Source organism: Psittacula echo (assembly GCF_963264785.1).
Source record: "Psittacula echo genome assembly, chromosome: 1".
Taxonomy (NCBI): domain Eukaryota; kingdom Metazoa; phylum Chordata; class Aves; order Psittaciformes; family Psittacidae; genus Psittacula; species Psittacula echo.
In genome coordinates, this window is record NC_137735.1 from 128,558,184 (window position 1) to 128,583,028 (window position 24,845).

At 49.3% G+C, this 24,845-nt stretch overlaps 1 protein-coding gene across 1 annotated transcript; it reads right to left on the reverse strand.

Annotated features, from left to right (window-relative positions):
• Window positions 1-254: 254 nt before the first annotated feature.
• DENND6B (DENN domain containing 6B) lies at window positions 255-22,518 on the reverse strand (the record flags this gene model as incomplete). Its single annotated transcript, XM_080636521.1, has 20 exons — window positions 255-418; window positions 1,504-1,578; window positions 3,061-3,163; window positions 4,435-4,544; window positions 4,906-4,959; window positions 5,810-5,899; window positions 6,607-6,671; window positions 7,642-7,707; window positions 8,270-8,364; window positions 8,464-8,559; window positions 8,950-9,072; window positions 9,683-9,738; window positions 10,287-10,349; window positions 10,602-10,681; window positions 11,702-11,807; window positions 13,093-13,173; window positions 14,640-14,752; window positions 16,009-16,051; window positions 16,144-16,182; window positions 22,381-22,518. 20 exons carry the CDS (start codon window positions 22,516-22,518, stop codon window positions 296-298), a joined length of 1,719 nt encoding a protein of 572 aa, XP_080492647.1. The 3' UTR covers window positions 255-295.
• Window positions 22,519-24,845: the final 2,327 nt, after the last annotated feature.

A 24,845-nucleotide genomic window follows, 5' to 3' on the forward strand; every position in this document is an offset into this window, starting at 1 on the left:
GGAAGCCTGGCTGTCATTTTCTGACCTGACAACAGCCACACAGGGAGCAGTGTCTCATTTACAGCCCTAATCCAGCTCTCAAAGCAAGACTAGGCAGAGAACAGTGCACATGGCTCCTAATCCTGCTACAGAGCTGACCCACATCACAATCCTACACAGCTATGAGCAAGGTCCCGATCAGGACATGTGGCTGGAGCAGGGAAGAAGTTTCCTTTCCAAACACAACTGCAGCATCCAACAGCTCGGAGTGGGGAGGGAGGACCCTTCCCTGTCCCAGAGAGTCCCTGCTCTGTGCTCAATGGTGGTGCAGCACAGCCTGGAGATCCTCAGGCAGGGAGCCGATGATGGTCTCGATGTACAGACTGACCCTCTGCAGCGTTTCCTCCTTCACAGGGAGGTGCTGGCACCTGGCTCGGACCTGCAGGGAGACGGGAAGGTTAAAACAGCTTCAGAGTTCCTCCTTCTGCTCTGCCTGTCCTCAGCAAACTCCAGTTGTCTCTATGAGACACCCGACCCGCTGCCATAGATGGTTATGGAGTCCAAAAGCTCAGCGGAGCTCAAGGCCCCAGCTGGTTGCACCAGTTCATATCAACCAGGTTTATAAGGGACCCTCAAAGGTTTTACAGCCAGAATGTTTCAGACAGGGCACTCACCCAGGTGACTGGCAGAAGGTGGCACTGCCTGCCCTGCACTGCTCTGAACTTCTGTGTCCATTGACAGCAAGAGCAGGTACTGAGGGTCCTGAGCCAGCCACACCTCAGGGATGAGCAGAATTTGCCAGACTGGGCTACATCATTTCCTGCTACTATTTATCTCTATATATGTCACTGACCCAGATGATTACTAACCTCTGGGCACCATCCACAGATCTCAGATGGTTTCCAGAGCAATGTTCACAGAGCCATAGTTTCAGCTGGAATGGAGCTTAAAGCTCCTCCAGCTCCAACCCCCTGTCCCAGGCAGGGACACCTTCCACTAGAGCAGGTTGCTCCAAGCCCCTGTGTCCAACCTGGCCTTGAACACTGCCAGGGATGGGGCAGCCACAGCTTCTCTGGGCACCCTGTGCCAGCGCCTCAGCACCCTCACAGGGAAGAACTTCTGCCTAAGAGCTCATCTCAATCTCCCCTCTGTCAGGTTAAAGCCATTCCCCTTGTCCTGTCCCTACAGGCCCTTGTCCAAAGCCCCTCTCTAGATTTCTTGTCAGCCCCTTTAGGCACTGGAGCTGCTCTAAGGTCTCCCCTTAAGGAGCCTTCTCTTCTCCAGGTTGAACCAGCCCAGCTCTCTCAGCCTGGCTCCAGAGCAGAGCTCCTCCAGCCCTTGCAGTAGGATTTGTGTGTCCTTTCCTACACAAATATTGAAGTTTCCTGACTGTCCCAATCTCCAAATCAGAGAGCAAGAGCAAAGTTTTCTAAGCAACAAACATTATCCATGTCCCTGGTCTCTCCCTGCCACAGAGATACAGACAGAAAAGAGCCAGGGCAGAAAGAAGGGAGGAAAACTCACCAGCTTCTCACGAAGTTTTAGTACCAGGTCTACAATCTCCACCTCTGACTTGTCCTTCATCCAGGCTACAATGTTCTAAAGAGAGAGAACAGCTTTCTTCAGAGACATTTCTTCTTTACAGAAGCTTTTCCCAAAGAGATACCCCTAAGCAGAGCCTGAAACAAAAGCCAGGAGGAGGATTCTCATCCTCTTTCGCAACTCTGCTCGCAGCACTTAAACCTTAAATGAGCAAGACTGAGCTCTCCCCTGTTTCCTGTCACAGCATCAAGTTCTTGCCTGAAGAGAAGAATGAAGGGTAGATGCAGTCACACACAGGCAGTGCAAGCTCCCCTCCTCCAGGCAGTACCATGAATCTTGTGCTTTGCTCACAACTGAAATCTATTTGCCATAATCTGGCCTGTTAATAAAAGGAGACAGCTTTGGCGTTGCCTACACTGTGCTCAAGGACCTGCACTGCTGAACAGTGGAGCTGAAGATCAGGGAATAATAGAATGGTTTGGGTTGGAAGGGACCTTAAAGCTCATACAGTTCCAACCCCTTGCCACAGGCAGGGACACCTTCCACTAGAGCAGGTTGCTCCAAGCCCCTGTGTCCAACCTGGCCTTGAACACTGCCAGAGATGGGGCAGCCACAGCTTCTCTGGGCACCCTGTGCCAGTGCCTCAGCACCCTCACAGGGAAGAGCTTCTGCCTAAAATGTAACCTGAACTTCCCCTGTTTCAGTTTGAGCCCATCACCACTTGCCCTATCACTACAGTCCCTGATAAAGAGTCCATCTCCAGCATCCTTGTAGCCCCCCTTCAGATACTGGAAGGCTGCTATGAGGTCTCCACGCAGCCTTCTCTTCTCCAGGCTGAACAGCCCCAACTTTCTCAGCCTATCTTCATACAGGAGGTGCTCCAGCCCCTGATCATCCTCATGGCCTCCTCTGGACTTGCTCCAACAGCTCTGCATCCTCCTTATGTTGGGGACACCGGAACTGCACCCAGTGCTGCAGGGGGTCTCACAGAGCAGAGGGGCAGAATTCCTTCCCTCGACCTGCTGCTCACACTGCTTCTGATGCAGCCCAGCACACGGGGGAGTGTCTAGGCTCAAGATGCGCTTGGGTAAAATGCCAGAGCTCCAGAGACCTGAGCAGCTGCTCAGTTTAAGAAAGTGGACCAGCAGTCACTACTGAAAAACCTATTTTCATTAGACGTTAAGGAAGCCAGCAAGAGATGACACTCCCAGTCTGGCTCTCTGTTGGCTTGAGAAGGGCATGATGGATGAAAAACAGTTGAAGCAGCCAGAGCAGGACCTGCAGTGGCTGACAAAGCAGGGAGCTGAGCTGCTCATGCTCCTGTCCCCTGCATGTGCTGTTATCCCTGAGCACTGACAGACATGAGGCAGAACTGTGGCTCCCAAGGGCACAAGGCACCGTCCCCCTCCATCAGTGCAGAACTGAGGTGTACCAGTAAGTGTCCAAGGTACATCAAGTGTCCAAGCACCCCCATCTCCCAGGTTTCAGGCCCAAGGAGGTATCATCTGGCACTGGTTTCAGTGCTGCAGCTGAACATACCGCCTCACAGATGGCCTCTAGATGAAGGGCCTCCAGCTTCTGGGTCATTTCCCGGTGCCTCTGACGGTACCAGCCATCAAAGTTGGGAGACTTGAAGAACCTCCTGTGGAAAGAGAGGTGACAAGGAGCTGGGGACAGGGGTCTCCAGAGGAGCTCATGGCTCCACTGCACGCATTCCCATTCCCACTGCAGCAGAGATGCGAGAGGAAAAGACTGCTCCACAGAGGCATTAGGGATGTAAGTGATTATGAGCTAACACGCTCTACTCCTATCTTATCTACACCAGAGGTTTCTCTCTGCCCAGGTATGAACATGATCCAGCTGAGCAGCTTTAGCAGATTGTCACCAATGAGAGGGACAACTCTGCAGTCTCACACCTTCCTCTGCATCAGCTCACGCCTCAGCCAAGGCAAGACACGGTGCTCTGCGCCCTTCTGCAGCCTTATTTTGTCCCACTTTTCCTTTGGAGTTATGATAGCTGTTGGAATTCACATTCCTCTGTAGTATCACAGAATCCCAGCCTGGTTTGGGTTGGAAGGGACTTTAAAGCTCCTTCAGTTCCAACCTCCTGGCACAAGCAGGGACACCTTCCACTAGACCAGGTTGCTCTAAGCCCCATCCAACCTGGCCTTGAACACTGCCAGGGATGGGGCAGACAGAGCTTACAGCCACAAGTATCTTGTTTAACTCCTTTCCTGATATTTAAAGCTTGCAACTATTTGCCAGTGTGGACTTAAGTCCTATATAACTGGTGATTTACCTCTCTCCTTCATAAACAAGGTATCAGGCTACATCAAAGGGGGTGTAACTTGCACCTCTCCAGTGCAGTCCAGTAGTAAACTTCTGGTTTTACTTAGCTATGCAGGAAAATGAACAAGGGGGCAGCACCATACCTGCATTTATCTGTGCCAGAAGATTTTAGATCAAATCCAACATGGGATTGAAAAGGCACGAACTGAAACACAAGGGTTGTGGCAGCAGAGGGAGAAAAAGATGAGACCATTTAAGATGCTGTGTGGAGCTGAGTCCCAGCCACCTCAGCAGCAGGTGCTCCGGAACCAGCCTGGCTCCCGAGCAGAGCTGCTCCAGCTCTCGCAGCAGCTCTGTGCCCTTCTCTGGCCTCACTCCAGCAGCTCCACGTCCCTCTTGTGCTGGAACCACATAAACCACAGCATTGATTCTATCCTGCATTTGCTCCTCCTGACCATTATTAGTGAGTCAATTCTTCCTTTGAGTTGAAGGCCTGAGCTTTTCAGGTGACCTATCTCTGTCCTGAAACTCCCTTTTTGCTCCTATTCTAATTCAGGATTTGATGTTCATTACAACTTGCACAGGCTGTTAAGGGGATAAGGCAGGGAATTACCAAAGTCTTACCTGTAGAGGCCCAACCAGTCACCCTTAAGCACACAGGTAAGTTGGGGCCCAGCATGCTCAAGGGTCTTCATGAAATCTTCCTGACAGAAAGGACGAATCTGTGGAGGGTTCTGCACAACAGAAGGACCATATTACACACACCAAAAGAAACTGGGGCAAGATGAGGTCTGTATTTACAGTGGAAGAGGCTGCACAAGACACACTTGGTAACTAAGAGAACAAAACATGCATGAACATCTTAACCAGCCTTGTAGTAAAATTCAAATTAGGCTCACAATAGCTGAGCTTACTGCAAAACAGGAAGCATCTGCCGCAGTGTTTGTTTCAGCTTGCATTTAAAGGAGTAATAACCCTCTTCCTCCAATGAGGGAAGTTCACACAGAGTATCAGAGTATGTGATCAGCATATGGCAGAACTATTCCGAATCCCTGCAGGCAAATGGAAGCAGAAGTGAATGGAAACTGAACATACCTTCCATGGAGTAATGGCCCTCTGCAGAGGCATCAGACTTGCAATGTAATGCTCCTAAGAAGAAATAAACCCCAAAACCATTAAATAATAATAAAAAACCTCAAGTTGCAACCATCAAGGAGCCTATTGCATGCTCATGGAGTTTGATGGTCTTCTCCAATACATCAAAGACCCAAACAACAGCCTCATACTCTCTGGTTTTTACTTCATGTGACATGAGCCCTAGTGTTCCAGCTTGTTTCCCACCATGGCTGGGTCACAAAACCATGCTGCAGGAATCCCAAGCGTGCCACATGAGCAAAGGTCAGGTGGGCAGAAGTTGGCAGGAGAGACTAGAATCTGAGAAGATGCTCTGTCCTCCCATGTCCTGCCTCCTAAGATGATGTAGGAAAGGAAGTGGAGGAGCCAAACCTGGCCAAGAGGGAAGGCCTTGAAAGAAAGCATGTACTAAAACCTGGCCTAGGGAAGTGACCACCACGTGGAGCCTCTAAAGGTCCACAGCCAAGCTTCCCAAGCCAGAAGGGAGAGCTTCTTGCTGGCAATAGGTTTGATCCCAGCATTAGAGGAATGTTTTGGGCTCCCTTCCCTTCTCTATATATCTGCTTTGACTACCTGCTGAAAGGAGCAGAGAAGATCAAGTAACAGGGAATATCTATTCCTACACTGCAAATGTTCTGCCTTCACACAGAGTGTGCTGCATACCAACATGCAGATTTAATGCTGATTACTGAGATCAAGGAGACATTTCAAGAGGCATTTTGTTCCTTTCCTTGGAGTAAAACATCTCTGGAGTGCCACATCCTGAACCTATTACAGATGCTTAGCTATGGGTGAATAATAGAGAGCAAGGGCAAACTTGTCACTCGCTCACCCCCCTCGGACACATCTGTGTTCAACTCCTCACCAGGGGAATGATGAAACTCTGGGTGAGCTCCAGGAGGTGACGTCTCAGAAGGGCACTTTGGACTTCGGATGGGCGCTTCCGCTGGATCCCCTGCAAGCACATAGCACATTCTCAAAGGTGCCATCCTCTGGTATGCAGAGAACTGCAGAACCTGCACACTGCATGTAGAAGCAGCCAGTCCAGAGCAGTCTGGAAAACTGCTGCCCAAAACACACATTCCACTCTCTAGTTAAACCTACCACTCACATTTCACTGCCTATGATCTGTTTTTCAGACTCTTTTTGATAGCAATTTTCACAGAATCAGGGAATGGTTTAGGTTGAAGGGACCTTAAAGCAATCCCAGCTCCAAACCCGTGCCACGGGCAGGGGCACCTTCCACTAAAGCAGGTTGCTCCAAGCCCCTGCATCCAACCTGGCCTTGAACACTGCCAGGGATGGGGCAGCCACAGCTTCTCTGGGCACCCTGTGCCAGCGCCTCAGCACCCTCACAGGGAAGAACTTGTGCCTTACATCTAACCTGAACTTCCCCTATTTCAGTTTGAGCCCATCACCCCTTGTCCTGTCCCTACAGGCCCTTGTTCAAAGCCCCCCTTTAAGTTTCTTGTATGTCTCACTTAATAATATCAAATGAAAAATGTTAAAACTAGCACAAGGAACATGTCCAAGTATACCTGACAAAATCACTGCACGCTCTAAGAAGTTCGTTCCTTTTGGAGAGTTCTGCCTGTTTAAATCAAGCTGTTAGCACAGGTTTCCCATAACATAAGAATGTAGGATAGAGTTGCAAGCCCTTACCTTTAGTAATCTTTTGATCAGGGTTTTGTCTTTGTGCAGGAATGTTTTATAAGAAGTATAGATTCCTAGATTGAAAAAAGCCCAAAACCAGGAAAAAAACAGATGTTAGAAACAAATCTTCGCCCACGTATCTAGCAGAGGCACTGCTGTATAGCACAGAGATCACAGAACCCAAATTCCTAGTACTAACCCTAACCCTGGCTCCTCTGTGTGTGTGTAATTACAGCAATGATTAAAAAGCTATTACAAGAATAGAGGAATTGCTCATACAGCCAGTACTCACAGCACACTGAACTATCTCAAGGGCCTTCTTGTGCTAAGCTGATGGTGAGATAAGTTACCGGAGTCAGCTTATGGCTGGGCCTGAGAGGAACAGTTAGTTAAGGCACAGCTGTATCTAGGCAAGCAAGTTCCTTTGATTTCCATCACATCTAAAAAGTAGGTATGATATAGAAAATAAACCCAGGAAAATGAGAAGCTGTTCTCCTGAGACTAAAATCACAGAATCCCAGACTGGTTTGGGTTGGAAGGGACCTTAAAGCTCCTCCAGCTCCAACCCCTGCCACAGGCAGGGACACCTTCCACTAGAGCAGGTTGCTCCAAGCCCCTGTGTCCAACCTGGCCTTGAACACTGCCAGGGATGGGGCAGCCACAGCTTCTCTGGGCACCCTGTGCCAGCGCCTCAGCACCCTCACAGGGAAGAGCTTCTGCCTAAGAGCTCATCTCAATCTCCCCTCTGTCAGGTTAAAGCCATTCCCCTTGGCGTGTCCCTACAGGCCCTTGTCTGAAACCCCTCTACAAATGATCATATTGGCTTTTTCAACCTCAAAACAAAGCTGTATTGTTGTCTGTATTACATGGGGGATGCCACTACTGTGTAGCAGTTCAAACGTGAGGAGATGATAACGTTAGAAGATGGTGACACCAAAACATCTGTTTGTTAAGAAGCAAAGAATAACATATGCTATGTTCATGTGCTAAATCCCTCATGTAGAAGGATAAACAAAACTAAATCATGCCTGACAAAAGACTTACCTGGTTTTGTGTCTAGAGTTTTTAGTTTTGCCAGCTTCTTCACCTTCACTTGCTTGGGCAGGTCTCCTGTGGAACAACATCGAGTGACCAGTTCAGGCTCTGAATCCACTCCCACATCCATCGCATGCACCTGAGAGACTCTGCACTCGAGAAGATCCAGTCCTACACTTGCACTACTTCAATGATACCCTCCCTTAACTCCACCTTCACAGGAGCCTTCTCATCTGCTAACTTTCCTGCTCCAGTTTTGGACCCGACAGGTGTTAAGGAGGCATTACACAAAACCCAACTCCTCAACCTAGAGGTTTACTTGGCTTCAGAGCTAATAATTTGAGCCTATCTCTCCCCCTCCCTCTCCTGCTCTGTTCAATTTTCTCTTTTCTGCCCAGGAAGGACTCCTCTTTTTCTTAATGCTTAAAAAACTACAGCAAGTTATCCTCTCAATGATTTGTCTTTGCCATTGTGCTCATCCTGCACTTCAACTGAGGCAGAGTCTAGACTTGCCTTTGGTTCCTCAGCTCTCACAGGAATGAAGATGTGTCAAACAACAGCTAGCACCACAACTGCGAGCTCAATGCAGCCTCTCACAAAGTCTACCTGCACAACAAGACTGTGGTTCCACCCTTACCTGACATTTTGAGCTCCCCAACCCGAAGAATGTGTGGCCAGTGCTGGAGAGTTTTGATAAAGAAAGGGTTTGTGACTCCCACAACAATGTTTGGCCTGGAAAGAGGGGAAAAAAAAGGCAGATCAGTGTTAACCTGTGGGTTTCCTTCACACAGCAGTGGCAAGGAGGGTAGCAAGAGTCTAGTGGCTACTTACGGAGCTTGTGTCCTGGTGGTGTACTCTTTAAATTCACTGTCGTGGATGGTAAAGTAGGGGCGGTAGTCACAGCAGTACCTCAGAGGAGCCAGGCAGCTGTAAGCAGACATAAACCCTTCAGAGAGCAGGAATGTGTGTTTATATCATGTGTATGAACTGGAGCAGTGGTTTTGTCCTGCCAGAGGTAACACTTTGGAGGAGTTCCAGGGTTTGGGGGTTCCTTTTTGCTAAAGCAGAGTTCAAAGCTGGGGAGACAAAGTTCCTCAGGGCTATGACCCATCAGGTCTCCTCACACAGGAGATTCACTTTTACTCCTCTTTACCATTATAGAGTATGAGCAACACTCTCTTGCTATATTACTTTTTCCATGCTTGCATGTGCAAATTCAAGCTAACAACTGACTTGGCACAAGAATGAATCTGAAAGAGAAGAGCTGCCAGAACCCATTATTCCAGCTCCCTGTATCTCCAAATTCCATGGCATTACCTGGTAAGTGCCAGAACCATTTCTGAAGACACTGTAGGGGATGGTGCCATGACAACAATTGGCTCTCCCAGTAACATCAGCTCCCACAACATCTGGATGTGAATTAACACTGGCTGGAAACATCTGTTAGTGAGCAGAAGAATGACAAGCTGAGCTTAGAGATGCAGTTTAGACACAACCAGACACAGTCTTTGCATATACCCCTGCCCAGATGTGCTTTTATCTGGGAATCTGGAACCCAGGACTGAGTTTTAGCATTCCCCAATAATGCCACGTGTCTCTTTACACATGCTGCTGCTCAACCATTTCAGACATTCTTAAAGGAAATGTAAAGCAATGTAAAGCAACCTGCTGATCATGTTGCTCTCAGTGTGTCTTTTCATCTAAGCAAAGTAAAATGCATGCGGATTACAGCAGATGTGTCTCCATTGGAATTACACTGATAATGCAGACAAGTGTGGTTCAGGCACTCCATGTTGACATGTCAAAGCTTGAGCTGATCACTAGCCAAGGTCGAGAAGAAACCTCCTCTAACCAGGACACAGGGGTTGTGGTAAGGGCAGCACACACAGGTTTAAACACTGCACAAGCTCTGCAAGCCCAGTATTCTAATGATGCTCTGCAAAGCAGTAAGTTTTGGTTCTTCATTATCCTTAGGATTTATAGGATGCTCTGAGCAGGCAGAGGGGAGAGCAGAGGGAGAGGAGGGGGTTGCAGGGGTGGTGGCTCTCACCTGAAAAGATCCAGTTCATGAATACTGGGGAGAACCAATGGGGCTGGTAACAGATTCTAAATGAGGGAGAGAAAACATCAAACAAAACCAAAACTGTCAGGAAATGGAAGCCTCCTGGCTGAAATGCCAACTACACTGACTACATCTATCACACAGTAGCTCCCTGTACAACAAGCACAAAAAGAAGAGAACAAGGTTAACACTTAGAGGAATGGATCTGGATTGAGCATTCAAGGTCCAAATGAATTTCCTTTCCTACAAGATCACCAGGAATCCCTTCTTTTCAAGATGCGAAGGACTTCCAATGTCTGCTCCTTTATATTCTACAGTTTCCTCTGGTGGAAGACACAGCTTAAGATACAGATGGAGACAATAAGGGTTAGTAATATGGGTACCAGAAGTTGTGAAAGATGACATTATTCAAAGAGAGGAAAAGGGAGAAGATGAAATGAACAAGAATCAAAATGAAAGCTGAATCAAAGCAGTAAAGAGTGGTTTCAAATAGGATTAAGGCTGAAAGAGTTCCAGTTCTTCTCCACCCTCCTTCCTCAACAGTCTAGATTCTCCTCATCACTGGCATGTGTCACACCATGCTTCATCTCACCTCTTGGTTGAACTGTTTCACTGGGCTTGATCCTGGCTTATCCACCCTTGATGGGATTCTCACCTAGATTACAAATAAGAACAGATTATCCAGGGAGATAGGATCAGCATGCACACACACTGCGCTTTCTTCCTTAAGAATCATCCGCATGAGAAAGCTTCCCAATTCCAAAGTCTAATTGTACAGAGGTTGTGACTAAAGGGAAAGACTCTGGAGTAAAGAGCAAACTGAACATCCAGAAGGAAAGGGAATACCCGTTCCACCTCCCAGTTTGCCGCAGTCTGCTGCTGAGCACAGACCATCACCACCAAGTACCTGAATGACAACGCCCATCACTGGAAGGTTCAGGGTCTGTCCTGGCACAGGAGGTGGCCACTGATCAATCTCATTGCACACTGCAGGGACGCAGAGAAAGAAAAAGCTGAATCTGAAGGTCAACACAGCTGATTCAGCTGGGCCTGTGAGTTCTGCCCATTCAAATCATCCCTAGTGCACATGTCCCCCTGGCTAGCTGCAAACAGACCCTCTATCAAGTAATCGTAGTATGTTTTGGGTTGGAAAGGACCTTAAGATCATCCATTTCCAGCCCCCTGCCATGAACATGGACACCTCTAGACCATGTCACCGAAGGCTCTCTCCAACCTGGCCTTGAACACTGCCAGGGATGGGGCAGCCACAGCTTCTCTGGGCACCCTGTGCCAGCGCCTCAGCACCCTGACAGGGAAGAACTTCTTCCTTTTATCCAACCTAAATCTCCCCTGATTCAGTTTGAACCCATCACCCCTTGTTCTGCCACTACAATCCCTGATGAAGAGTCCCTCTCCAGCATCTTTGTAGCCTCCTTCAGACGCTGGAAGGCTGCTCTGAGGTCTCCATGCCGCTTCTCTTCTCCAGGCTGAACAGCCCCAACGTTCTCAGCCTGTCTCCATAAGGGAGGTGCTCCAGCCCCTGATCATCCTCATGGCCTCCTCTGGACTTGCTCTAACAGCTCCATGTCTTTCTTATGTTGAGGACACCAGAACTGCTCACAGTGCTCACCTGACTTACATCTGCACCATCATTCCCAGTGCAGTCCCAGCAGCACTATACTGCTGATAAATCATGATTAAATTGAATAGTGCAATAAAGACCTGTACAGAGATGTAGCATTAGTTGGTTTTCCTCTCTCTGGGAGTACATTGTATGCAAAACTGACAGCGGCATCTATAAGGGTTGTCAGACATTTCCCATTGATGCTTCCTTTACAGCTGTTTATAATTTTGACATTTAACCACTTGAATGAAAGATTTCCCTGTAGGAATCTGTTCCAGAAAGAACTAATTTGGAACTTTTCAACTGTCTTTCAGGAACCTCCTGATGAAAACCCTGAAAGACCCCAGTGTGCAAAGCCTCCCCCCTGAGATGCGAGGGCTCACCTGCCTCCAGGCATGGCTCCAGCTTGTCAAAGTACTCGGGAGCAATCAGCTGCAGCAGGGACTGGAACAAGTTCACATATGGAAGGCGTGACACCAGCACCAAGGACTGAAAAAAGGCACATACAAGAGTCAGAGAGCATGATAATTGCTAGCACTGGATATAGTTACACTGCTTACTAGGGGGTTAGACTTGAAAACCAACATCAAACACATGAAATTGCTTTAAAGCAGCACTTTTACTGGTGGAGTTCTTGCTAGAATCGTGGAAATGGTTTGGGTTGGAAGGGACCTTAAAGCCCCTCCAGTTCCAATCCACCGGCATGGGCAGGGACACCTTCCACTAGAGCAGATTGCTCCAAGGCCCATCCAACCTGGCCTTGAACACTGTCAGGGATGGGGCAGCCACAGCTTCTCTGGGCACCCTGTGCCAGCGCCTCAGCACCCTCACAGGGAAGAGCTTCTGCCTAAGAGCTCATCTCAATCTCTCCTCTGGCAGGTTAAAGCCATTCCCCTTGTCCTGTCCCTACAGGCCTTTGTCCAAAGCCCCTCTCGAGGTTTCTTGCAGCCCCTTTAAGGCACTGGAACTGCTCTAAGGTCTCACCTTAAGGAGCTTTCTCTTCTCCAGGCTGAACCAGCCCAGCTCTCCTGTTCCATTCTCACACCACTTCCCACTCTTTGGATCATCTTTGTGGCCCTTCTCTGGCCCTTCTCCAGCCTGAGACCTTCTGTCATTTGTTTGAGAGGATGGCATTTTATCTCTCAATGTGAAAAACCACTACTGAAAGAGTAATTCCAAGGATCCATGGAGAAAAGTAGATCTTAGGATCAAAGCAAAGAGTGCAATTCCACTCTCTTTCAGGCAGCGACCATACCCATCTGGCTAAAGAATATAAAGCACTTTGTGTATTTATGCTGAAATAAACCTGCAGTTTATATTATTTTTCACAGTGTCTGTGTCACAAGAATTTATATTAAGAGACAGTGTTGGTGAGGTACCAGCAGTGCCACTGCTGCTGGGCAGAAAATGCATCCCAGGAGGAAATCCATTCCCAGATGGCTACTAATGACAGTAAGGTTAAGGTATAACTAGCAACAACGAGCAGATCCTCTCACTATCTGTGACACCAGAGTATGTACTGAAGCAAATGTTCAGGTGCTTGAGGATCTCGTGATTCAGACAGCAGGTCACTGCGGAACACAGCATGGCAACAGCATCCAGCTTTGTTTGGAATGACACTTTCCACATACTCCTGTTCCCTGTGACCTTTGCTGTTTCCTGCAGAAGCACTGGGGGTGTCACGTAGGAAGTGGTGCTGGTTACAGCTAGGGCTAGGTGCCTTCTTACAGCTACGCAGCAGCTGAGTAACAAGCTATCTGGTTGCAGCACTCACCTTCTGAAAATAGCCCCTCTTCATGGAGCTGTCCTTGACTTGCCTGAAGTACACATAACCAAAGTAATGAGCTGACTCCCTCTGCAAGAGACCAACAGTGCTGTTACTGAGCAACCCATCCCTGCTGCCACCAAACCGCCCCTGGCCACTGATCTAACAGCACACTGCACTTCTGTGATGATGCAATGACAGCATTCCCTCCTGCTTACCAGCATTATCCATGCTCAGCTATCCAGGAGAGCTTCCAAATGGGAAGATAGAGAGGAGATAAACATCTAAATTTCCCCAAATTACAGCCTCTGGGTAGCACTTTTTGCTGGTCCCTTTGTGCAGCACCTTCAGGGCATCCATCCAAAGGGTTAACTGAGGTTTCCACTATTAGGACCAGCTCAGCCAACCCACTGAGCTCATCAGTGCTGCCAGTCTTGTGCTTTGACTGTCTTTTCCTTGCCAGCTAGAGGACAATGTATTGTTGAGGAAGGAATACTTCATCTTCTGAGGGGAGGAAATGTCCTCTATGATACCCATTGCATTTACCTATTGCTTTATGAGGTATTTAAGGCAGAACCCATCAAACTTATCTTTAACTTTATATAATTTTTTTTAAGCCCCAGTTTAAGGCACCTTTCTCTCTCCAAATATTATTTTTCCACAACAGAACCCAGTTTTCCTTGCCTTTCTTCTCTAAAGCTGGGGGACCTGTGAGGCAGGGTCTGCTTGCTACAGAGCATTAGAGATGCTTGCAAGCTGAAACACCTCTAGACCAGAATTTAGGAAAAGAAATCCTCCTGCTCCCTCTCGGACCAGCAATCCATTTCTGGACTGCACATTACAAAAGCACATCACAGAAAGATTGCAGAAGTATTAAACAGGCTCATGCACAGGAAGCATCATCTCAAAGGAGAGAGCAGAAGACGACAAGCTGATCTGATGGCCTTCTGCTCAATGAGAAGAAGCAACAGTGCTCACCCCTTCTGTGTGTGAAATGGGTAGTTCACTGATGGAAAACCCACAGCTAATGGACACTCCTGATCTTAGTGCTTGGGTTTGGTTAGACCAGCCCATGCAGAGCAAGCCCAAGCATGGATTTGTGGCATGCCTATTATTCTGGCTGGTTTTATATACATGGATCCTGCAACACAAGAAAAGAACCATCACCCCCCAACAACAGAGGTAAACATGGGCAAGGATATTCTTGCCTTGCCTCATAGAACATGCACAGGTAGCCATGCACACTGTTGGATGTCACTTGTGTCCCACCATTTTTCTTTTTGCTATAGCCAGCCATGACCCCTGCTCTAAGCTGGGGTCTCCTGATTCAGTTCCACCTCTCAGAGTAGCTGGGATTCTCAACACAGCCCTCTATGGATATTAACATGGAAGTAAGTCCCTGTGCTGAAAGCTTTCTCCTTTGCTGACTGTTCCCACAGCCAGAGAAAACGCGTATTTCATGCAGAGAAAACAAATCAAAAGCATAGTTGGTTTTTACCCCAATAACACTACCATTTGCTTAGCAGGTGTAAGCAGTGCACTGAAACCCAACTGACCTGCAGTGTCAGAGGGGCTTCTCTATTGTACTCGCCATCATCCTCGTAGTGAGTGGTCCTCTGCCCCCCCGACTGGCGCAGGCGGAAGCTGAACTGAGTGTCCCCCAGGCCACCTCAGACAGAGAAAACCACAAATGCTCAGGAGGAAGTTTCAGTCAAGAGAAAGCTGGGAATTGGTTACACCTGAAATGCTGACACAAACAGGGATGCTGGTTTACAAGGAATTCTAAAACTGAAAATGGAATTGGAGAGTAACAGCATAAAGAAACCCCAAAGCCTCAGTGCAGGACACGCAGCTCACCAGAAGAACCAGTATCACTAAACTAAACTTTGCCAAGCCATTGCTGGGAACCTGAGCTGCTACAGCCACCACTTGTTATCCACCCTACTGAAAAAACTACAAACAACCCTAATCCAAAACCACACAACCACTGATTTTAAGGACAATCCCCTGCACAACAGTTCCAGCACCATGGCTGGGCACCCCACGGGTCACACTGTGCTATTCATCCCCCCCGAGTATAATTTGTCCAGTAGGAAAAAGAGAAGCATGAAGTCCTCAGGAGTTTTCACCAGTTGGTTAGGGTAGGCAGGAGTAGGGCTGAGTATGTGCAAGTCAGCTATGAGGAAACACATCATGCTCACTGAACAAAACCCAAGGCTCAACAGATTAAAGTGGTCCAGCACGATAAGAGGGAATGCTCCCTTCTCACTGCCTGCAGACATTGTGCTCTGAAGAAGAGTAATGACAGCTCTGTGTGTGTGTTATGAAGCCATTTCTATTAGGAAACAATTTACTTGGATAAAAGAGACACTTAGTGTGAGTGTTCACTAAGGTCTAGTGCAAGTACATCCTTAATAGCATTTCAAACTAAACTGGGAAAGCTGTAGCAAACTAAGTCAGGAACCAGCCTTAAAGAAACAGGTACCGGGATGAATTAACCTGCTTATTTCTTAATGTCACCTTCCTGATTTATAAAGCCAAGCTTTGGGAATCCTTCTGCTGTGAAAGCATCCATCCCCTTCCCACCTACTGCTCTTCACTGAGCACATCACAAACACAGAAGTGCTGCAATTGAGAGCTGCAAACTTTAAGGAACTTACTCTCTGTGACTGTTTTATATATCTTACTGGGATGGGTGAAACATGAGTGTGTGAGTGTATCAAGATATTGTCTCATCACCCACTCAATCCCAGATTCTACATCCACAGAGCAATCAAAATGCCAAGAAGCCTCTTTGTTCAGACCTAAGGGAGGGTGCTCCTCGATGTCACAGCATTAGAGGTGAGGACTCACTCTTTCCATCATGAAACCATTTCTTAATGGCAACGAACCATCCCAGAAAGGCCAACAGCTGATATTACCTACCTGAGTAGGAGTCTGGGAAGGACAAGTAACAGATACTGGTTTTCTGCAACAAACAAAACCACACATTAGAAAAGCTCCATCTCTGCTGCTCATTATCTTTAGAAACAGGGGGAAAATCATTAAAATAGTTCTTACCTCTTTCTCTGTTAGCCTGAACTCATAAGGATACACCAGCTGCAAGAGACAAGAGCCATGAAAGTCAGTCCCTCAGTTCCCCCATGACTTCTACCCCCATCTATAGATACTGCTGCCATACAATAAGCACCTTATTTTTCCCAACACAACACATCCTACAAGAAGGTTCTTTCCTGTGAGGGTGCTGGAGGCCCTGGCACAGGATGCCCAGAGAAGCTGTGGCTGCCCCATCCCTGGCAGTGTCCAAGGCCAGGTTGGACACAGGGGCTTGGAGCAACCTGCTCTAGTGGAAGGTGTCCCCTGCCCTTGGCAGGGGTTGGAACTGGAGGAGCTTTAAAATCCCTTCCACCCAAACCAGTCTGTGACTTTATGACAGACTAAAAATGGCTTTTAAAATGAAGCAATGCCATAGATGTGATGAAGTCTGGAAGGAAGAGCCACTGGGGGATGGCACAGAGGGTGTTAGCAGCCAGGGCTGGGAAACCACTTTTGCAGTAGCAAAGGGCAGGATTACTGTTCTCAAAGGCAGAGGAAAGGAGGCAGCAGTCATCAAGGGTGACAGTCATAGTCCAGACAAAGGTTCTGACTGTATGAAGAGACAGAAAACAGCACATCCTGTGTACACGAAACAACACTGAGTCTGGTGTTAGACACAGCCTTGGGAATATATCCTAGCATCTGGGTGAAAACACTTATATAAGAGTCTTGAGTGAGTGCTCAGATAGAGATGCTGTTCCCTGTGACCAAAGAGCAGAAAATGGGCAGCAGGAGAGGTCTGAGGGGATCCAGAGCTGTGTTTTAGCCTCCCTGATTTGAGATCTGTTGTTAGAAAGCCAAGGTTTAGTTTGCAAGGAAAGAGGTGGCTCTGGCACGGGCTTGAACATTTATGCTTTGTCAGCACACACTGAGTTGTGTTCCACCCAATTTATCAGCCAGCATTTCAGATAAGAAGGACTGTCAAAGGCTCTAGTTAAGGACTCCAGCCTTGCAGCTGAACTGTGTAAATGCTGATAACGCTGTTTCTACATTTACCCATTGAAATTTCATTTACCCAATGAAAGAGAACTCAATGCAAGACTTCTCAGGTCAAAGCTGAAGGCAAATGCAAGATCCACTGCAGAAACAATTGCCCTGAGGAGTGACAAATGACACAGCTATGGTAGGAATGAGTTTCACATGTCCCTGGGCAGGGGACAGAAACAAGAGTCCTCATAGACCTGCAGCAGTTCTCTTCCCAGCCTCACAGCAAGCACTGATGGGGATGTGCAGAGGTTGCCAGTGGCTTTAGGTAAGTGGGTAAGTCAGAACTGAGCCCTGAATGGTTTGGGAAATGGAGATATCTCATCAGGCTTTTTCAGTGACTCTGCTCCAGGTCAGTGTGCGAGTCATCTGGATCTCAAATCAGGAGCTCAGCTCTTCTAACAGGGCTATAAATAGCAGGAGTGGCACCATGCCAGAGCACTGGAAGTTCACTGAGCGAGCTCGCTTTGCTCTGACAATTCCCCACTGATTCCTTGGCAAGGTCATCTCATCAGCTTCAGAGAAGGAGCCAAGTGAACAATTAAACATTCCCCTCATTAGCCCTCAGTTAAAGGTGCTCTGAAAGATGGAAGCTGCAAAAGGCAGGAGGAAAATGAGCATGTGCAGCTATAGCAGTGAAGGCACAGCAAGAGGATGAACACCAGAGCATGAGGGGATGCACCACAGAAGACACACTCCTCTGCCCATTGTGTTATTGCATTAGGTGACTGAATAAATTCTTGTGGTCAGGACTAACTTAATGCTCATACAACCATTTATTTGGTTCATTCCCATGTAATAATGGTTAGACCAGGAAGAGAGACAGGACATCTGACGCTGATTCATTGAGAAGCTCAGGCATCTCACAGCATCGCGCTTGCTGCTGATCTCAACTTAGGTTCAAGAGTCCAGGTAGACGTGGAACCCTGCTGCTGCTGCTCCTGGGGGATCTTTCTGCAAGTAAATCAGACCAGAAGTGGATACTGATGGTTCCTAACTGCTCTGTGGGCCCAAGTTTAACTGTTCAAGCCCAGGTTGGACAGGGCTTGAAGCAACCTGCTCTAGTGGAAGGTGTTCCTGCCCGTGGCAGGGGTTGGAGCTGGAGGAGCTTTAAGGTCCTTTCCAACCCAAACCACTCCATGATATGCTAAGCTTATGTTTCACTTGGAGGTGTGTGCTCAGGATTTCAGGGGGGTAAAAGGGAAAAGAACTGAAAAAAAACCATGCTCCTGACTGAGCACAGAAGTATTGATGGACCCAAAATCTCAGACGACTTTGAAAAACACCTTATCTTCTGCTTCCTTGCTATCCCTTCGGTTTAAGTCTGAAGTGTTTCTATGTTTTGGAGTGGGGGGGAAATCCCTAAATGTTTACCAGATTAAACCCCCAGTCTAAAGCAGTAAGAGTCAATGGCTAGAACTTCCCAAAAGTAAAAAGACAGTAAACAAAAAGGAATGTTTTACTTGTAAAAGTCCCCAGATATCTCAGAAATAGCCCAAAAGGGCTTAAATCATGTCCTAACTTGTGATACAGCCTTCTCTCCCATCACTGGTGCATTAACAACCGTGAAGGTGACACATGTTGTTGGAAGCACATCCTTGCTGGTTGCCAAGTACTTGGCTGCTGTCATAGCAACACATCCAGAAAATGACTTCTGGTGACTCTGAAGTAACCAGGCTTCACAAAGTGCCTGTGTTTGGGAAAGCTCAGGAGGGAGGAGCCAGTGCCACGGAAAAAGGGATATCTTGAAACCATGGGGAGGAATTAATGGTGTTTCTGTGAAAGCAGCAGCAGAGAAGCTGGTATCCTTGAGCAGCCGGACAGCAAGGGGCCAGTGGGGATCCCAGCCTGGAGAGGAGCATCTCAGACACGAGTCTTCTCTCTCCTAGTGTTTTTTTCTGTCTGTAGTAACTTTGAAGAAATGTAAATTGGTGGATGAGTCAGAAACAGCAGTTGTACCTGATTTCTGCATTGACCTGCTTTGAGAGCAGCCCCGAGGAGAAGGGCTTGGGGTACTGGGTGAGTAGAAGCTCCCCATGACCCAGCTTCAGTGTGCGCTTGAGCCCAGAACCCCCCCGTGTGCTGGGCTGCATCCCCAGAGCATGAGCAGCAGCTGAGGGAGAGTATCCTGCCCCTCTGCTGTGCTCTGGGGAGACCCCTCCTGCAGTCCTGACCCAGCTCTGGGGCAGCAGCACAAGAGGGACGTGGAGCTGTTGGAGCGAGGCCAGAGGAGGCCACGGAGATGCTTGCAAGGGCTGGAGCAGCTCTGCAGCCTGGCGGCTGAGAGAGCTGGGCTGGTTCAACCTGGAGAAGAGAAGGCTCCTTAACGGGAGACCTCAGAGCAGCTCCAGTGCCTAAAGGGGCTACAGGAAAACTGGAGAGGGGCTTTGGACAAGGGCCTGTAGGGACAGGCCAAGGGGAATGGCTTTAACCTGCCAGAGGGGAGATTGAGATGAGCTCTTAGGCAGAAGTTCTTCCCTGTGAGGGTGCTGAGGCGCTGGCACAGGGTGCCCAGAGAAGCTGTGGCTGCCCCATCCCTGGCAGTGTTCAAGGCCAGGTTGGACACAGGGGCTTGGAGCAACCTGCTCTAGTGGAAGGTGTCCCTGTCCATGGCAGGGGTTGGAGCTGGAGGAGCTTTAAGGTCCCTTCAACTCAAACCATTCCATGCTTCCTTTGAAACACCTTTTCTACTGTATATTCAAATAGCAGCAGAGTGGGACACGCTGAATTTCAGGCCAGTGGTGTATCCACACCTCAAGATGACTGCACAGAACACAAGTCATGCGATATCTGGAAACCTGAGCAGAGCCTAAGCAAGCCCTTGGTTGTATCCACAGAGCCTACCCCATTCCAGGATAGAAAACAAGATGCTTTACCTGGAAAGAGTCCTATACTTGAGAAAAAGTTACCTTCAGGAAGGGATGGGAAGGTCTCAGCACAGAAACCCTGACAGGGACAGGCCTGCAGGTGACATCCTAAGGTCAGTCTGCACTTGGGATGTCTGCACCTTCACGCACTGGTTTACAGACATGATGCACGAGGATGGTGCAACCTCCAGAGCAGAGGTTTCCCTTCCTGCTGACTCACTTTGCTGCGAGCATGAGGTAGCACAAGTTACTCCAGGTATTTGTAGCCTGTCATTCGGTGCAATCCTCAGGTGTGTGATCAGCTCCTGTGTGTAAATCACTCTGCAGAGGTTTGTACACCCACAAAACCACAGAGAGCTCTGGCAAGATCTAATCCCAGCCAGCTACACCAATCTGGTCATGTCTATGGCACACTGCCATAGGAGTTCCAAACTTCCCACACACTCAGCCATGCCTGAGGAATTCTCACAGGGCTGGTGCCACAGGTGTGTTTTAAACCCAGAAACATACAGTTGAGGGCCCAAACATGAAACTCCCTCTTCCTGGCTGCAGAAAGCAGCCTGCTTGGAGACAACTGACCCTGGACCAACTAAATCTGGACCCAATCTAGACCAACTGAGGCACCAAATGGAGATAAGCAGGAAGATAATGACCCCATTTGACTACTGGCTATTCCACTATTGTGGAATTTGCACTGTTTCAAATGCTTTTACTTGGAATTCCCCTAAAAAACAGCAACAGTTTGAGATTTCTTATTTTCCCAAGACCAGAGAATGGAACATGTATCTTTATCACACAACTTCTCCTCAGCCTGGCTTCCTTTCTGGGTGTCTCACCCAATGCAGACCCCTGTTTCCTGTGCAAACCCTTTGTTCAGCGACAGAAATCCACATGGACACCCAAAGGAAAAGGGACAGAGGGTCTGTGTCCTCACTCAGGCCAAGTACTGAGGTGTTCCCAGTTGTCTTGCTCATTTATACCACGAGAAACGTCTTCCCATCAATACTTATGCAGGCAAAGGAGAAAAAGGGAAGAACGAAAGCAAAGAAAGAAAAAGACCTTTCCAGGGATTAACAACCCACATTACTCAGTCGATTGTACTTCGATTACAAAGTCCCCTCCTTAGAATGCTACACAGGCAATAAAACTGGTAGGAAAGCACCTCTGTAGCTCCATTAAGACACATTTATGAATCATTAAGCTGTAAATGCTAATTATTATCCCGTATCCATATCCTTCCCAACGTGTATCAGGTCTAGGAGAGAGTCCAGAGCATGCGAAACTCAGTTCTACAGCACATTGGTTTTATTTATTTCAGGTTTCATGGAAAGAAACATAGTGAAGTGTTTAAGGAAACAGAGCAGCAATGGGCTGGCTTCATCTCTGCCACTTTCCACTCCCTTCAGAAGCTTCAGAAGACTTTAAAATGCCTCAGATCTCTGAAAAACACTGTTAAACTCCTTACACAAGGGGGAAGTGAGGAGCATCTCCCACAGCTACACAACAGATGAGGAACTGGAGATAAGCCCTTGGGTTCAGAATAGTCCAGGCATATCTGCCTCCCTTACACTGCATTGTCTATAACATCAACCTGCTCTTGCCTTCAGCCACGGTACAAGCCGTAGGTATCTACCTCCCTTTGAATCCTCTTTCGGAGGCAACTTCCAGGGATAGGGCAAAGCTGTTTCAGCCGTTTCCCTCCCAGTTCATGCTCTCTAGCCCCTCAGTGATGCATCAGACCTGGGAAGCCGCTGACACCGCAGGTCCTCTGACAGCGCTGACAGAGCTGCTCAGCACCCCATTATCTCCTCATCTCCCTCCCTATTCCCACCCAGCTCCTGCGACATCCCCCTCAGCTCCTCCTTATCACCCACTGACCCCACACATCAGACCTGTGTTTGTAAGCGGGATTCATCCTGAACCCCTGCCCCACACCCCAGCTTCCTGCCTTCAGCCCTTCCTCCACAGCCTTCTCCCACCATCCTCCTCCTCCCTTAGCAGCCTGCCCCCTCTCCTCGGCAGCCCTCTGCCCACTTCAGTCACACCACTGCCCCCGGACACCCCATGCACACACCCCGCATCCTGGCCCCTGCACACTCCGCCTTCCCATCCACAGGGCGCTTCTCCAGCCCGCCTCTGCCTCCCCGGCCCACCCCGGCGCTGCCACCGTGGGGTGGGATGAGCCCCCACATCTCTGCTCTGCACCCACCATCCCCTGCCTGCTCGCTGCCCCGCACCGCGACCTTTCTCCCCCACAGCCTGACAGGAGCTCCGGGACCAACGCCCACCCCACGCCCCAAGGCCCGCCTGGGCCCAGGCCCGCCCCACGCCCCCCCGGCCCTGCCCGCACCTCCATGGCCTGGCCCAGCTCCAGGTCGAAGGTGACCACGCAGACACAGTCGAGCCAGGCGGAGAAGCGGGCCCAGGGCAGCGGGGAGGTGGCTGCGGGCCGGCGGGACCGGGGCTCGGCCCGGCATAGCGCGTCCATGACAGCGCCCGTTCCGCCCGGCCCGGCCCGGCCCGGCCCGGCCCCGCCCCGCCTCGCAGCGCCGCGCCCCCCGGCGGCCCGGAGGTCCCGCGCCTTGCCGCCACCACCATCGAGACGGCTTCGGGCACGCAGAGTAGCCCTGAGGCGGGTGTCATGGCGGGCGCGGGTGTGCCTTGAGGGGCCGCCGCTAAACCCAGCTCGCCCTGCCCGGTCCTGCGTCCTGCCGCCGCTGCCGCTCTCCAGAGCCTCGCCCCTCCGCTCCCAGCGCCTGCCTGCAGCTCGGGCTCGCCTTCACGGATCACCCGCGGCTCGGTCACCCCAGGCCGGGCTCTGCTGCCCCAGTCCGGTGCCCGCCGCTGGGCCTGGCCTTGGCCTCCTGTAGGAGGGGAATGGTGCGAGGGGACCGACAGAGCACGGGTGGGTGTGAGCAAAGGAGATGGGGAGAGGGTAAAGCGGGACCCTAATGTGCACAGGGGGGACCTTATTGCTCCCTACAACTGCCTGACAGGAGGATGGAGCCAGGAGGGGGCTCAGCTCTGCTCCCAAGGAACAAGGGATGGGACAAGAGGAAACAGCCTCAAGCTGCACCAGGGCAGGTTTAGATGGAGCTGAGGAACAATTCCTTCCCCAGAGGGTACTCAGGCATTGGAACAGGCTGCCCAGGGCAGTGCTGGAGTCACCGTCCCTGTAAGCGTTCACACACCGTGGAGCCGAGGCCTCAGTGCCATGGTTTAGTAGTGGCCTTGGCAGTGCTGGGGAACTGTTGGACTGGATGAGCTTAAAGGGCTTTTCCAACCTGGTTGATTCCATGATTCCAGTTTTTAAGCATGTGAACTCTGTGGCACAAGCCGCTTCCCTCTCACCTTCATTCAGTGCTCAGGGTGGGAGGACAGTGACACCAAGGAAATGCTAAAATATCACTGATAAGTAACACTTCATGGCAGTTTCCTGAGGCACTGGCTGAAAGCCATTAGCTTTTTTCCCCCCCTCATTTATTGCTAGGCTACTGTTGAGCCCGTTTCGGTCATCGAGCAGATCAGCAGTAGGGCCACTGTAAAGAGAAAGCGTAAGGAGGAGCCTGCAGCAGCAGCAGCTCAGCACACGTGCAATGACTGAGCATCCCACTTGTGCCCTGTGCCTCCTAGAGAAGTTTGTTGCTGAGTTATGGGATGGAGAAGAAGGTTTTCACTCATTCGAGCAGTAACCTCAATCCAACCCTTAGCCACTGGAGCTTGGCCATAAAGCCTCATTCCTGGGCTAAAAAATTTATGTTGGCTAATTTTATGGCATAAGATGGGCATGTTTCTATGTGCTTCCTTCATAAACTGCATCATGACTCCAACTGGGGGGAGTTCTGTCAAAACCAAATCAGATTTACATGATTTTAGAGGAGAATCTGACTTATTACATAAGTAATAACTAAGTACATAAAGGGGTCCTACAAGAAACCTGAAGAGGGGCTTTGGACAAGGGCCTGTAGGGACAGAACAAGGGGAATGGCTTTAACCTGACAGAGGGGAGATTGCGATGAGCTCTTAGGCAGAAGCTCTTCCCTGTGAGGGTGCTGAGGCGCTGGCACAGGGTGCCCAGAGAAGCTGTGGCTGCCCCATCCCTGGCAGTGTTCAAGGCCAGGTTGGACACAGGGGCTTGGAGCAAGCTGCTCTAGTGGAAGGTGCCCCTGCCCATGGCACGGGTTTGGAGCTGGAGGAGCTTTAAGGTCCCTTCCAACCCAAACCAGTCTGGGATTCTGTGAAAAATTCTTCAGATACAATATGCTGAGAGCCTATAATAAATAAAAAGCAATATTACTTAAGAGTTGCTATTACAATTATTTGCTTTAGTGCAGCACCCCTGCACCCTGGTGATGGACTACATTTAGCAAGCTGTGATACAATCCAGACAAGGAGATTAGATGGCTTAAGTGTGAAGAAACAGCATGTCAAGACCGTCAAAAAGTGCAAAAGGAGGTATAAAAAGGCAGGTTGATGGTGGTTAGTACAATGTGTGGTGGTTAGTACAATGTGTGGTGGTTAGTACAATGTGTGGTGGCTTCACCACGTCATGAGCAGAGCCGCAGCAGTGCTGCGCTGCACCGTGCTCCTCTTGCCAAACAACTTCTGAGTGCATGTAGCTGCTGTGTCGTAACAGCCACAGGATATGTGAGGGAAGGCCCAGCATTTGATCTTGAATTTGATACCTCCTGACAATGCAGACAAGCTGAGGACGTGCCCCAGAGTATTTTTGCTTTCATGTTGGCTAAACATAAGAGCTTTTATAATTCATTTCTTCCACTTTGCCTTGAAACAACACCAGGGAACACTTGAAGC